Below are 14,830 nucleotides of genomic sequence, written 5' to 3' on the forward strand. Positions count from 1 at the left end.
GTGAGGGGCGCTAACGGCCGCCTCCGGCGAGCAAGCAGCTCGTCCGCGTCTCGGCACGCGCGTAAAATTGTCATCCCGGCGCCCGTGAGTAGCCAACAGCGCCAGATCGGTTTGCTTCAGGTGGCCCCGGGCTGTCTGAAGTGGATGCCTGGCGCTCAGTTTGCGAGAAGGATCCCCCTCGTCGGAGGCCGAGTGGTTGCCGCTGCTGGTGGTGACTGCTGAGCCTTCTCCTGGGAGAAGGGTCATTTGGTGATACCACAGTTGAGCATTGCTATGACGGTATCATAGGAGAGGCCAGCTTTCAATAAAGGTAGAGTGTAGATGTCGAATTTTGTCCTGCCCTCTTCCTGAAAAGGGAAGAGATGTGGCACAACTCAGAACTAGCATGTTAACCTTAAACAAAGCATCTTTCCCCGTGGCTCTGTCTGTGCTAGCGTAGCATTATTCATGATAACTCTCTTTTACACAATTTTCGTTTCTGTTTTTTGTTGTCTTGTTTTTTAGAGTGCGGAAGGCTGTTGCTGAGAGGGGACTGCAGGGAGCACTGCTAGAGCTCGGGGAGGGGAGTGGAGGATGACTCAGCAGGGAGCTGTTCTTCAGGGTTACAACAACGAGCTAGTGAAATGCATTGAAGACTTGTGTATGCAAAAAGAAGAGCTGAACAAGCAAATCCAGCAAGCAGAAGAGGAAAAAAGTAAACTCCAGCATGAAATCCAAGTCCTGAGTGAACAACTGGAGTGTGTATGTGAAAACCTGGCCCAAAAGGTAGCTTCACGGAATGAGCTTGATAAAATTCTTGCTGAAACTGAAGCTGCTTACATGAAGATTTTGGATAGTTCTAGAACTTTGCTTAATGTCCTGAAGAAGGAAGTGGGAAGCTTAAAGCATACGCCAGAACTGAAAACCAATGTAACGTGAAACAGTCAAATGTTTGGACTCCACAGTGCTAAAATTCCACTAGGTGAGAAATGTGGTTAGCCACAGAACCTTAAAATGACAGTATAAGCAGAGAGGGATTTTCTTCCAACCTTTCTGTATGTTTTATTATTTTTTTTAAATGCACTAGAAAATAGATGAAATAAAGTTGCTGTTTTGCTGTTATAAAAAAATCTAATTACTTAAACACTACAAAACTGGATTGCAGGTAGGTAGTTGAGGCAGATGTGAGGCTGTCAGTTTTGACATGGTGATGCCTCAAGGCTATTCTGAGGACAGGAAAAAAATTCGTTTTCTTAGTTGGCTTCGGATGGCTACCAGTGAATTGCTGTTTGATTGAAAACTAGTGGATGCAAGTAGATCAGATACTACCTCTTTTCACTTTACAAATGCTTAGGCTTTACTGTTAGGGACCAAATATAAACCAACTATTTAGCTTCCTCTAGGAGTTTGGAGTTCTGTCTGATGCATGCACAAAGACAGCACCTGTTTACAATCATCTCTTACTTACCTGGAATAATGGAGGGATAAGATGAGAAAACATGACTAATGCAGGGCACAGAGTCGTAAACTATAAGACTATATATGGTTCATGCATCTTCTGGAGCTGTACTCAAAAGCCTTGTTTAGAAAGGAGGCACGCTATAGTGAAAGACAGCTTTTGGTGCAAGTGCATGCCTCCCACGTGCAGGGCACAGTGCTGCAGGCAGCTACATCATGTAAGCTCAGACGAACTAATCCACTTATGGATAAGGAAAAGATGACTGTATTTCAGTAGTGTCTAGAAGTCCTGAAAAAACTATTGGGGTTCAATCAAAAATACTAAGAGTTAAATACAAGGCCAAAGAAGATCTTAACTAAAAGCCAGTAATAGAACTTCTGGAAATCTTATTTTTAGTGCCCTTTAGCTCTATACTGGTCTATTAAATAATTCTAATAAGATTGTAAAGAATAGCGAACAACCTGGACTGGGGAGAAATGAATACAAATAAAAGATGAAAGTAGAAAATGAGATTAGAAGTAGTTTGCAGCTGTCAGGCATTCTTACAGATGATGCTGTAAGGTTAAAATAGAATCTAGTGTAGAGATCAGGGAGGAGGTAACAGCATGGCAGAAACCTCAATTTAATCCTGTTTTCTGTTTCCAGTAGTTACTAAACCTCTCTGTGTTTGTGTGTGTATGTGTAACAGACGCATGCGTTTTGTCCTGCTCATTCATGTGTTATAGCAGTAACTTTATTTTTAAGTTGAATCTTGTAGTCAAATCTTCATTCCATACCAGTTAACTAAACTAGAAGAAGTGCAATTGTAATCTGCTTACTTGATAACTGTGTGTGTCTCAGGTGCAAGTATAAAGGGTATGTAGATATGAATAGTTTCAGTAATAGCTCTTCACCAATAATATGAAGCAAATCTTATGTTCTTCTGGTTGCCATGCTACATCAGGGATTAGTGTGACTGAGCTAATCAACAATTCACTGGTATAGCATTTCCACTGGCTTCCCTCAAGTAATGCTGAGGTGATAAAATTAGATAATCTCAGGGGTACTGCTGCTGCTGTTGTTGTAGTACCGCAGTATTCAGGACCGCCTTGTTTATATTGAAGTGAAACACAAATATGTTGCTATTTTTTAGTAGCAAAAAAAGTGATTTATTTGACTGAATGTTTCTTGGCATGCTCTCTTCCCTTAGTCTGGTAGTAGTAGTAACTAATTTACCTCAAAATAGTAAGACTCAGGAAAAGGTATTAACTAAAGAACAAGGCCTTTTTTTAGAGTTGCATATGTAAACTGTTGCTGCTTCTTATCTGAAAGGGAACTTGAAATTGTCTATGTGAAAAAAAAAAAGTGTATCATAGAAAGCTTATTTATAGAGAACAGTACAGTTAATTTCTTGTATCATCCATCTCAGATAATAATTACAGGTTTGTTTGCCTTAGAATAATCATATATTACAAAAAATGCCTCCTCTTGCTCTATTTAGTCTGTTAAAACAAAAGAAGTTTTAAGAGAAGCCTGTAGAGACTGTAAGTCTTTAAAGAAGTCTACTTCACGACCATTATTACATCTAAGTGTAGCTATTACAGTATCAAAACTAAAATACTGGAGATGTTTGAATTTTTTAAGTTACAAAACTAAGGGAAAATGTTACCATTGGCTAGTATTTACACACACTGGGGCCTCCCAACTTTCAAATAAGAAGTTGAAATGTTGTTAGAATTCCATTCAGTGATCCCAATCTGTAAAATTTCTGTTTAAATTCAGATTCACAAATGGAGAGCAATAATATCGTATCTCTAGGGCTTGCCAATTTGTAGAATAACTCCCAAGTGTGGCAGTCATTGTGAAGTAAGTGCACCTGCAGAGTTGTTACTCAAAAATAGCTCTTACCATTATATTCTGTATTGACCCAAATGAACTTACTGTGTCCTTTTATTGAAGTGATAAGCCTTTTTCACTGCTTTTTCAGGTAGTATAAATCTTGACATCAATAGCTTTTCTTAAACAGCTTCAGTTTGTTTAGAATAGAAGACATGCAAACTAAATTAATACACAGTATTGCTAGAACAGAAATGATGATTTGCAGATTTCAGCAGCTCTGTAGGGCTAGCCTGCAACGGAAAGTTTGCCTGAAATAAGGCAGGTTATGAACTTAAAGCATCATACTTATTCCTGACTTAATTTTTATATTGATTTTATATGACTCTCTGGGTTAGATCCAGTAATTTACTTGAGTGCTTACAATCTAGGAACCTTAATGACACAAGTTCAGGTTACTAAATTGTAGTGCCTAATACAAAGTGCTGTGTTGGGTGTCTTGTAGCTTATTTGGTATGTGAGGAGACACGGTTTTTGAAACTCGTACCTGTGCTTGATTTAAAGCTCCAGTGAAATGCATCTAGAGCACTGGTCTAATTTCCTGAATTTATGTAGCGGCACCTCCACCTGGTTTCCAAATAACAGTACATAACTGGAGGAGAGATGATGATTCCCAGCTTTTATAGCAATACTTCTTAAATATGTACCTAGCACATACAACTCTAGTGATCAACAGTTTTTTCAAAACATTTGAGTGTGGACTCCTGCCAAGTAAACTAAGTTTACTATGTATGATAAGAGTTTGGTGGTTATCAAAGGAACTGCTTGTGGGTGGTACGTTGAAAGTAATTTTCTGTGTGGAGGTGATTATACGAACCACTGGGTGAAGTCCCATATGCAAGCAGTCACTCACAATCCATAACTGGATCTGCAGAGATGCTTACCCTTCAGTTCAGGTACCTCCCCACATGCAGTTTCTGCTAATCACCTTACAGGAATGGAGGTGAGTGGACTGGGGTGGGCCCTAATTTTTGAGGTGTAGAATAAAGAGAAAGTATGGATGTGGAGTCCTAGTTTGGGAAGACTGGAGCATGAGAGGGTGTGATAGAAAGAGAGGTGGACTTCCTCTTAATTTCTGTTTGCTCTAAGTGTGCTTGTACTGAGCTACTGCCTATGGTTCCTGCTACACAATAAATCAAATTTTAGAAATCATCAAAGGTTCACCAGAATTCTGGACTGACTTCCCCCCCCCCCTCCTTTAAGTCCACTGACAAGCTACAGAGGCAATCTATGTTTTGCTTCCTGTTTCTGCCTTTGACTACTTTCTGGCCACACAAACTGGCATGCTCAGCTACACAGTGGCCAGTTCCAGCAGGAGGCTGTGGAATCAGCCTCCCGTTTGCTGGGTGAGTGTACTGCCAGGCTCACGCAGGATGCTTTGCCGTTGTTTCCTACCCTGGTAACTCTCCTATGAACAGTAATCAGTGAACTACTTGGGTTTTATAAAGAACCGTAAGTCCTGTCAGTGTAATAGATACACGCTGTGCGTATGTCAGATTGACCTTAGAGAATTTAGGCAGAGGGATGGCAATTTTTTGGCTTTTAACTTGGTAAATGCAAGAGATTTGTTTTCTCAGACTAGGAAGTCTTCAGACTAGGCATCTTCAGACACCTGAAGAATTGTCCATTCAAACAACGAAGCAAGCTATAATCTAAACCCAGATGACTGGGTCTTGGATTGCAATTTCAGAATTAAGTATCTCAATTCCATCTAGCTCTTGCGGTACAGGTATGTCTCACTCCAAATGCATTAAGTGGATTAAGCTAAATTGGAACAAGGTCTCTTAATTCTGGAACAAGAACATTCAGAAGATTGTTAGCAAAAGGATCAAATGTCTACAGTTAATTCATCGTGGACATGAGTCCTGTACAGGAGATCAATATCTGTTACTCCTTAGATGATTTTGCTTATTAGGAGAAATATGAGTTAGAAGATGCAGCTCGTGGCAGTTGCTGAAATTATCCTTAACTTTGAGTAGATCCTGGGCTCTTGGGTTTTTATGTAAGAAGTAGATAAAACAGTTAATTTTTTTATAAGGTTTTTTCCCTCCTTTTCAGTAATGAGTGAAAAAGTATTAATAGATGTTTTAATATTGATTTGTTTGTGTGGGTTGTTTTTTTTTTTTAAACAGATGGATAGACAAGCTTTCCTAAAATCCGAGTGCTCATTTAGCTTTGGTTTTAATGTATGTGTGTATTTTTTAAATACAGATATAAATATCTTCTTTTTTTTCTCTGTTGGGGGAAGGACAGATTAGCCTTTGGTTTAGTTTGTGCACCGATTGCATTGTCAGTCGCTGTTGTGTTGCTGTGGGCGGGGGAGTCAGGCACTGTGGCTGCTTCTCGGATGACTGTTCTATGCCTTTTTTAAACTGGGAATGGGTTTTTTTTTGTTCTTTGCCCCTTACTGCTTTATAAATCTGTCTTTAATTTCAGTTGCCCCAGAGTAGTCCTTGATTGTTGTCTTACTCAATTGATTTTCATATGAAGTTTCGTTCAATATCTAGCTGTAAAAAACAGATGTATGCAGGTGACACAACTTACTTGCATGTTAGCTGTTAATAAAACATGGTGGCAAGGTTCGGGCTTGCAGAAAAGGGAGCTATATATTATTTGGTCATTCATAGCTTTAGCTTATGGGATTTGTGTGAAAAGTAGTTCAGTGTTGTAGTTTGATTTTACAAAAGTATGATGTTAGAAGAAGTGGGGCTAATAAAACACTTTCATTTTGTAGTGGTTCAAAAGTAGTTTCACAAGATCTTGTGGGGTGGAACGATCTGCATTTTTTTTTTGTCTATTTGTGCAAGACTAGACTATAGATATGCTGCAGTAACCACTACAGTAAATTACTAAATTTTAGTGCAAACTTGGATATCTTGTTTAGCAGCGGCATTGAAAGTAATGGCGTCAAATCTTTGCATTTTGATTATAGCAAGCCTATTGCTTGCTACATCATTCAAAGCTGGTAATATTTGTAAGTATGCTTAATTTGAATATCATAAATGGGAAAATGTTACTCTTGGAATAGGATTCGTCTGTGTCGGAGGAAAACGGGCACCTGTAGACAGAGATCGTGTTCAAGAAAAGGCATTTGAGAAAAGTCCTATCAGTCTCTTTCTGGAGGTGGGATTGATCGTGATTCCACCTGACTGTGATGGGAGCTTCGGTTTCGCTCACACCTCACTTCAGGGCTTATGAAGTTATGTGGGATGACTTCTCTCTGCTTACCACCACTCGTGTTTTATAGCATATACGGACTTGGCCCTGAAGGATTTCTAACCATGTTGGGTGTTCTCATTTATTTTTAGAGGCAGACACACAGCTTCCTGCAGTGGCCAGCCTAAATCAGGAAGACGGAAGTGTTAGGTAGAGACTGTAAAACAAAGTAAGAGGCTGAACAATTTAACACTTAATTTTAAACATTTTTCAAAGTGTGATACCAAATAGACTGGTCATGGAGCATTTTAAAGTTAAATCTTCATAGGTGTTATTCTTTGAACTTCATACGCATAGGTTCTCATGCTCCAGTGAGAGCTCTTGTAATGAGCTTGAGGTTTTCCATTGATACGTGGTATATGGGAACACTTTTAAAAAATTATTTCCATCTTAGTCCATGACAGATCTGTAACTTACATTTTTTTCTTTAAACCACTTCATATAGTTGATTAGTTGAACGTAGTAAAAAAATAGCAAATTTCTTTCCTAAATGCTTTCAAATCTCCCTATCTGTATTCAGAATTAGATCAAATTATTATTTGTAGTATTCTCTTTTTGTTGTTACATGGTTATTAACAAGTTGATACAACTTAGAGACCCATTCTGATCAGGCATGTGTCTCAGTTCCAGAGACAAAATACTTCTTGTATTCTGCAAGCTTTAATTTTTTTTAAAGCCTCTTTTTCCTTATACAGTAAGAACACTTTGAGTTGAAAATCAGCATGACAGACTCCTGTGATGCATTTTTTTAATATAGTTGGTATTCAGGGCTGAATAATATTCTGTCAGATGTTTGAAAACAAAAAAACGAGCAGTGATTCTTCATATGCTTATGCCGTTGTTCAGTAACAGAAATCCTGCTGGAGATTTCTGCTGCTTGCTGTCCACTAGTAAGTGGGATTACTTGCTGTAATTGATGAACCCAAGGTACTTTTCATTAAATATTGGTCCGTCCTCAAGAACTGTTGCTAGCATGAAGGGAATAGATACTTCATCCCGGGGGGGCATGGGGCAAAAGAGGAGCTGCCTTTTTAGTAGAGACCACCCACCTGTGGAAAGAGAGGAGCATCTTTGTTAGCCTGGCTCATGGTAAAGGGTTGTGAGATGATTCAAACCAAGTGGTTATAATGGTCATGGTTTACTGTTGCAAGGTCCACTGAAGCAAGCTGAAAAAAAGAAAACCGTCCATGCTGTCAGTCACAAGGAATGGGATACCTGATCACAGTCGGGGTTAGCTTTAAATGCAGGAGCTCAGGTACAGCTGGAAGCAGTGTAACTGCTGCAGTACTGGGCTCAGCAAGGGTTAATTTGCCCTGCCAAAAAGCAATTGACCATGTGGACACACGAAATCTTGTGCACTCAGGAGTCACTGGACTTGCTAGAAAAGTGTAACCTGTTTCTGTTCTTGAAACTCAGGGAATTCTGTCTTTTAGTGACATGCAACATTAGATGTGACTCCATGAGAAGGATATTTGTTTAAAATCCTGTTCCCTTTAGGGACTTTTCTCTGAAGGCTAAAGTGTTCTTGCTTTAGATTGAAGTTGTTCCAGTTAAAAAACCTGTGGCCAAGGGGAAACATACAGATGCCCAAGTTCCACTGAAGCCTGCAAGCCTGTAAGTGGTTTGTATTCACTGTGTGAACACCACAACTTCCTGGTCAAATGCTGTCTAATCCTTGGGTCGAATTGCGAGTTTTGTGGCTCCCCTTAGGAGTTTAAATGATTTGCAACAAGTGTTGCTTGTTCAATTTGGAATGTACTTTCAGTTTTTTGTTTGTTTGTTTTTTAATGAAGTGTTCATTGAGGCCTTCAGTGGCACTCTGCCATACGCATTCATGTTGTGCATGTGAATATATGGGTTTTCTTTGGGAATGTCAGAAGGAAACTACCTGTACAGCAGCAATTTAAGTGAAACAAGATTTGGGTTTATGCTATGCTGTTTTTATTTTAAAAAGTGTTTACAAATGCCAAGTATATACATGTATATATATTTATATAGGATATATAAACAAGTGCTTCCAATGAACAGATCACAAAGTACCTTACAGAGAATGTTAATATCTTTATCCCCCTTGATAGACAGTGACACTCGATAGTAATCTGCCCCAAATCAGGGACAGATTTGGGAATAGAGGCTTTGCTTTTTCAGCCTCAACTGAATGCTCTGACTTGGATTGCTTCCCAGGGATTCATGTCCTGTTTGGCATTTGACATAAACCCAACTGGATTATGCATTTTCAATGTGTGTGTTGGGGGAAGGTAAAGAAATAACTCAGTAGTTGCATACTTTCTGCTATTACTCACTTCACATTGCATGCAGCATCACGATGATGTTTAAAAGTATTACTCACTTCTCCATGGATACACCCTTCATGACGAAGTATCCCAGCTCCGGAGCAGCTATTCTTACCTTCCAGACCTGCTCTCTTCAAGCCCCTACTCACACGTATTTGGGAGCTGACTGTAGGAGACAGGTCACAGGAATAGAAAGAACTTTTAATGATAGTTGCTAATTAGTTACCGTTCAGAAGCCTAACCTTGTTCAGATAGCTTGTCTTTACAGACCCTGCTGTTTTGTCTCATTTTCATTTCCACCTCTTCCTGCTGCAACAGCTTTTGTTGCCCCTATTTCCTAGCCCCTTGCTTACCATGTTTTTAGTTATCCCAAGCTGCTGACCAGAAACATGCTGCTCTTCTGTCATGGGGTGGGTTGGAGATACTTTCAGTATCTTCATATTGTCCAGACGTGTTCTGGCACACTTGGAAAAATTGTTTGCAAAGATAAACAGATTTCATTCAGTTTGATAGTACCGCAAAAGCTATGATTGGACAGAGTAAAAATATTATATGGTAGAGAAAAAAAAGACACCTGATCTGAGAGGAGTTTCATCCTATGAAAAACACATCCTAAAAAGACGTTCAGGTTGAAGTGATGGATGGATGGAATGTGACGTTCCTGATATGCTGTGGAGATTAAAGAACAGAAGTTTATTATGTTTGTCAATGAGAATATCCTTGTCCCAGCAAATGCACTTTGTTTATAGTCTTCTGCAAATAAAGAAGGTCTATATGAGATGCTGTAATTTAATTAGTATTAAGGCTATGTGCAGAGTGACTTCAGTTTGTTCCAGAAATGATTGCACTGTGTTTGAGAAAAGAATATAACTTGAAATTAAAAAGAGGAAAAAGGAATGTAATGCTGGAGCTTGCAGATCAATGATCTCATTGAGGAAACCATTATAGGTCAGCTATGTAGTTCTTCAAAGCTCTGAATATGACCTATATTGCAAAATAATAAACACGTGCTAAGATAGAGTGGAGTATGTTCACAGTAAGGCTACTTGTAAAAGGTTATGTCAAGACATCATATGTATTCAGCAATTTTCTTTGTAATCCTGCTCTATTTTACAAACTAATATATTGCCCAGTAAGGTGCACTAGAGAGAAACATTCCAGATGCCTTCATCTGTGGAGAGGCAATTAAAAGTCTGCATGCTGTGAAATTTCTGGGTACCAACGGTGTCTGCACAGACTTTTATAACGTTTTAAGGAACAATTGTTTTTCCTGCTGTCTGGGGTGACTGAATGCAAAAATAGTTTTTGAAAGAGGACGGTAGCTCAGTTATTTTCACACTGGCTAAAATCCTGCTGGTTTGCATAAAGTTTTCTGTTTGTATTTACTGATAGCAAAGTCTTAGTGACAAACTGGCTCCTCCAGACCAGACAAATTCTATTTTCTTTTATTAGCACGCATAATTTCATCTCTGACAAAGAAAGGGCAAACTTCTGATAATGTAGTGAAAGAACGTGGGGCAGAGCAGTGTCTGGTACTGGCCTCCATCAAAGAGGAGGAAAAGCACAAAAGGACAAAATTGCTGGCCTTGGTCTGAATTGAGCAGGGTTGCTTGCAAAAGTAGCAAGTGAGAGGGCCCCCCCCCCCCCTTTTTTTTTTTTTTTTTTTTATATTCGCTCCCTCCTACATCATTACTGGGCGGAGTAGGGAAAGAATTTTCTTTCTCTTTAAAGGTATAAATAAAAATAAATGGGATAATTTGCTCCAAGAAAAGCCAATTCCACATGGGAGACAGCTAAAGCTGCCCCATGGGAGCTCTATTTTTTTCCTTCAGAAAAAAAATTTCATCATGCAAATTCTAAAAGCCAGCAGCCATTGAAGGAGAAGGAGAAACAACAAAATGAAGTGTTTGCTTGCTATTGCGGACCAATTATTCTTCCAGTAGCTGCACTCCTGTGTGCAGTTTCTTGGTTGCAAGTACTGCCTGTCCAAAACATGGATATTTTGGTCTCAGACCTGTTCAGTTTAAAATACATTTTTTATTTTAGATGAGCTTAATAAAGGAGTGCACATATTGGTGCTTAATATAGGTATTAAATTTGTCCATAACTGTTAGTTAAAAGTCCTTTTCACTGGTTTAGTATGCCATGTATTATTACACTGATGTAGCTAGAGTGAAGCTTGGTTCTCAGACATTAAGATGACCCTTTTAACTTAGATTGTGCTGATATATATTTTATAGTTTCAGGTGTTGGTGACATCAGCAGCGACCAAACACAACAAGGTGTAACTTGACTTCTGTGGACTTAAATTAAATCTTCTCATATTGCCTTGCATGAACATTTTTGTTTTAAATAACTTCTGCATTTGGTTGTTTGACGGGAAAGCACAGCCAAATGTTTTAAAGAGATATCAAAAATAATTTGTTTTGGCTAACAGTACATTTCCTGGATAATCTCATCCAGGAGAGATTTTACATGCGGTACCTGTTCAGAGCCTGGACCTTCAGCATTTCCCAAGCCAGTCATTCCCACCGCACATGAACGAGCCAGTTGGTTTTGCGAGGACCATGGGACAAGGGGCCATCTTGTGGGTGCTGGTAGAGAGCAGGTGGTTAAATAAATGAAGGCAATGCCTGCTGTACAAAAACACCCCAGGCAGGCTCACACGGAGGCAGTCAGGAGGACTTGGGAGTCTCTTCTCTGTTTCTGCTCTGCATGAAGTGTAAATAAAAGTAAGTGTGTGTGTGCGCGCGCGTATATGCTGCTCGAGCTACTTGATGCTACCTCTGCTACGCTGGGATTCTGTTACATTGGGAAGTTATGATTTAATTTGTAGTTAAAATCATCTCATTAGCATGAGCAAAGCCCCTAAAACCAACCAAAGTAGTTGTGCAGTGTTACTGGATTTCAAAGTGTTGAATTTCCACTTCTGTAACTTCTATTCTAGTGTTGTGTCCTGTATGGTAGCAAAGAGGGTAACAAAACTAATTTTAAAATTCTGACATGAGTTTTAAGATAATACTAAGAATTTAATAAGTGCACAAGAGGATTTTATACCACAAGGCTTACTGAAAGTTAGTGGGTCTTGCGCTCTGCTTGCTAATGCTCTGGACTTTAAAATTCAGGATTCCTGGTGCATTTCTCAAAGGCCTAGCTCCTGAAATCAAGGCATTTTCGTTGTTTACCCCTCACCCCCGAAGTTATATTTCTGTTCCTTTTAAAGAAAAGGTTGAAAACACAAAAGCAAGTAAACATGAAAGGCTCAGAAGTAAAAGGCAAATATAAATAATTCTAGATCTTTTTCATGACTTAACAACAGTCTCACGCTTTGTGCTTGGCCTGATGCGTGTCTCTTTGAATACTGGAAGTTGGTCATGGTCAAAGTCCTATTGAAAATTTCACCCCATGTTATACTCCAATCAAAGAAGATGCAATTATGATGACTTTAAGAAAGGCACTCTTGTAATCCATGGTTGTAGATGCTGTAGCACACAATGTGCTTTCTTTACATTAATATTTAAATTCCTCTCTTACTATCTCTAGCAACTGCACCCAGCTTTCTGCAGTTGCTATGTGTTACTCAAGACGTGTCAGGGCAGCTCCTTCCAGTCCAGCCCCAACATGATCTGCAGGTGTCATGGAGCAAGGTCTGGTTTGGAGGCTGAGCTCTGGAGCTCCCAGGCCAGCAGAAGCTGGAAGCCCCACGGGATGGCAGGGGAAGGGGGAAGGCTGCCGGCTCCTGAGAGAGAGCGCATCCAGCAGCGGTACATGGCCTCTCTTCTGCCAGAAGAAATACCAGCCTGGCAGGATGCATCCCAGAATCAGGAACGTTAGAGGAACAAGCAATTTCAGGGCTGAAAGAGGGCCTAGGGGATCTCCTAACGTCACAATATATGTGTCTCATGGAAATGAATACAGGAAAGGTAAATGGGAAGATGACTGAAGAGAAGGGTTTTCTAATATTTACGGAGCTTTCTTTGGAGTCTGAAAGGCCAAAAATATGATCATAACATCTAGCTGGAGACTGAAGATGGGGATTTAGAAATGGAATCATTTATCAAACTGGAGCTAAAGATAGAAGTAAGTATGCTGTATAAAGGGCAGGATGAAGACAGTTCAGTAAAACTGACACTGAAAAAGAGGATAAGCTGCTGAGAACATCTACAGGAATTTTCCTGAGAGGAGAGCGTCACAAGTGCCAAAATTGTCTAATTTTTCAAATGTTTTTTATTAAAAATATATAAATTTAGCTTCTATAATGAAGAATAATTTATCACAATAGAAATAATTAAATCCTCAGCAAAATGAAGAAGAATTTTGATGCCATTCCACAATTATTCTCGGCAAACGCTTTTAATTTGGCCCAAACAATAGCAAGGAGGCTTTGTGCGTATCATAATATGCGATCTAGACCTGAATGATTTGTTTCAGTCATCACAGAGAGGGGACAATAAGAGGGAACATGACAAAAATATAGCAAACAATGAGTAGGGCTGCACATAATTTTGGCTGTCATTTTTATAATAAATCTCATGGTAGTTTGTGGTTTGCTTAAAGCTTCAGATTCATGTAGTAAATAAGAATCTAAGATTTCATTACAGAAAAACAAGTTTCTAATTTTCAAGACTGCAAGAAGACTTAAACTAATACAGAGAAAGAAAAGGAACCAAATACATTTTTTTAAGAGACAAATTTGTAGAGTTTTAACTCAAAAACTAAAATCTACCTTCTTACTCTAAAAAAACCCAAAGGCATAGAGTTAAGACTTGATCCTGCTATTAGAGCTCAGGTCGGTATTTATAGTGCATTAGTTACTCAGACAGACATTGCAAAGCCTCGTATCCCATCCTTTTCTTTCCTTAGCAACATTCTCTTAGAGCCTTGAAAACAACATGCCTCTGCCTTCTGTTTTACTTGCTTTTTCCTTCAGCAGATGCTGATGAGCCTGGTGTCTGATTTCAGTTCTGATCTGGAATAATTCCAGGGGCGTGCACGAAGCCATCCCCCTTCTTCCCTCCTAACTGGGTGGTGGCGGGGAGGAGAGTCAGGACTATTGTTCTCCCTCCCTGTGTCCCTCCCGCAGCAGCAGCCAGCATTGTTCCTTTTTATTTACTTCCCTCTCTCTGTAAACCAGCAGGGCTCGCAGCAGAGGGATGCAGCTCTCCTCATTAGAATAATTAGGCTGATTTATGAGAGAACGACAGTGAAGGAGAGCTCTCCTTCTGCAGCGTTCACCACTCGAGGCTGGGCACCCAACCAGCTGCTGGCAGTGCAGTGCTGGGCCTCCATGCTAGCTCACGCTCCCACCCCCAGCTACCCAGGCAGGCTGGAGGGCCCCCAACCCTTCAACCTTTGCATCTCAGTGAAAATGTACAGATAAACGCAATAAACACTTTTTTCCTTCATGTGGTATTCTTCCCAAATGGTATGTTCCAAGGTAATACTGAAGGCCTAATTAAAATAATAAAGGAAAGGGAAAAACCCCATGTTGGACCTTTCCGTAGTATTAGCTAAGTGGAAATTTTGGCTTATAAAATGCTCCTCAAGCAGGTTCTCTGTGTCACTGGAACAGTGAGAGCTGCTACGGCTTTGTTCCTCTCCTGCACTGCGGAAGTTTTGCATTACTTTTAGGAAAGGCTTATGTATGAGGAGTTAAGAAATTTCCTTCTTCCAGGGAAAATGTTACAAGTATCCTTTGTTCATCGCATTTCCTTGGTATCTTCATGGCAAAATACAGAGTGTACCTGGGAAGTTCTACTGCACGCTGGAAGATCCATTTAAAATGCACATAGACATATTTAAAAACACATTTAAGCTTTTAAAAATGTATTATACAAGCGAACAAAAAAAAAAAATCATCAGCAATTCTGCCTGTTGTGTTTCTGCCTGCCACCAGAATCAAACATCAAACGTGCAGAAGTTGCCTGCTGCTTCCACTTCCCAGTGCGATGTTTGTGGTCACCTTTATGAAAGAAACCATACCCGTCGCTTGTCTTTGCTAACAGGA

The 14,830-nt window shown here is 39.7% G+C and overlaps 1 protein-coding gene across 5 annotated transcripts; it reads left to right on the plus strand.

The window, feature by feature from the left end:
- The first annotated feature begins 96 nt into the window (after positions 1-96).
- LOC103895571 (Sjoegren syndrome nuclear autoantigen 1 homolog) lies at positions 97-14,609 on the plus strand. 5 transcript variants are annotated; one of them, XM_009275193.2, is made up of 3 exons: positions 97-310; positions 505-961; positions 13,757-14,609. In XM_009275193.2, the coding sequence occupies exon 2, from the start codon at positions 574-576 to the stop codon at positions 916-918; it is 345 nt and encodes a 114-aa protein (XP_009273468.1). In that variant the 5' UTR covers positions 97-310; positions 505-573; the 3' UTR covers positions 919-961; positions 13,757-14,609. The 5 variants fall into 5 exon arrangements, with proteins under 5 accessions (XP_009273468.1, XP_009273469.1, XP_009273467.1 ...); XM_009275194.2 differs by lacking the exon at positions 13,757-14,609 and adding an exon at positions 11,064-11,157; XM_009275192.2 differs by lacking the exon at positions 13,757-14,609 and adding an exon at positions 8,043-9,733.
- The last annotated feature ends 221 nt before the right edge of the window (positions 14,610-14,830 follow it).

The sequence above is a fragment of the Aptenodytes forsteri genome, unplaced genomic scaffold (assembly GCF_000699145.1).
Source record: "Aptenodytes forsteri isolate BGI_AS27 unplaced genomic scaffold, ASM69914v1 Scaffold336, whole genome shotgun sequence".
In the NCBI taxonomy this organism is placed as follows: Eukaryota; Metazoa; Chordata; class Aves; order Sphenisciformes; family Spheniscidae; genus Aptenodytes; species Aptenodytes forsteri.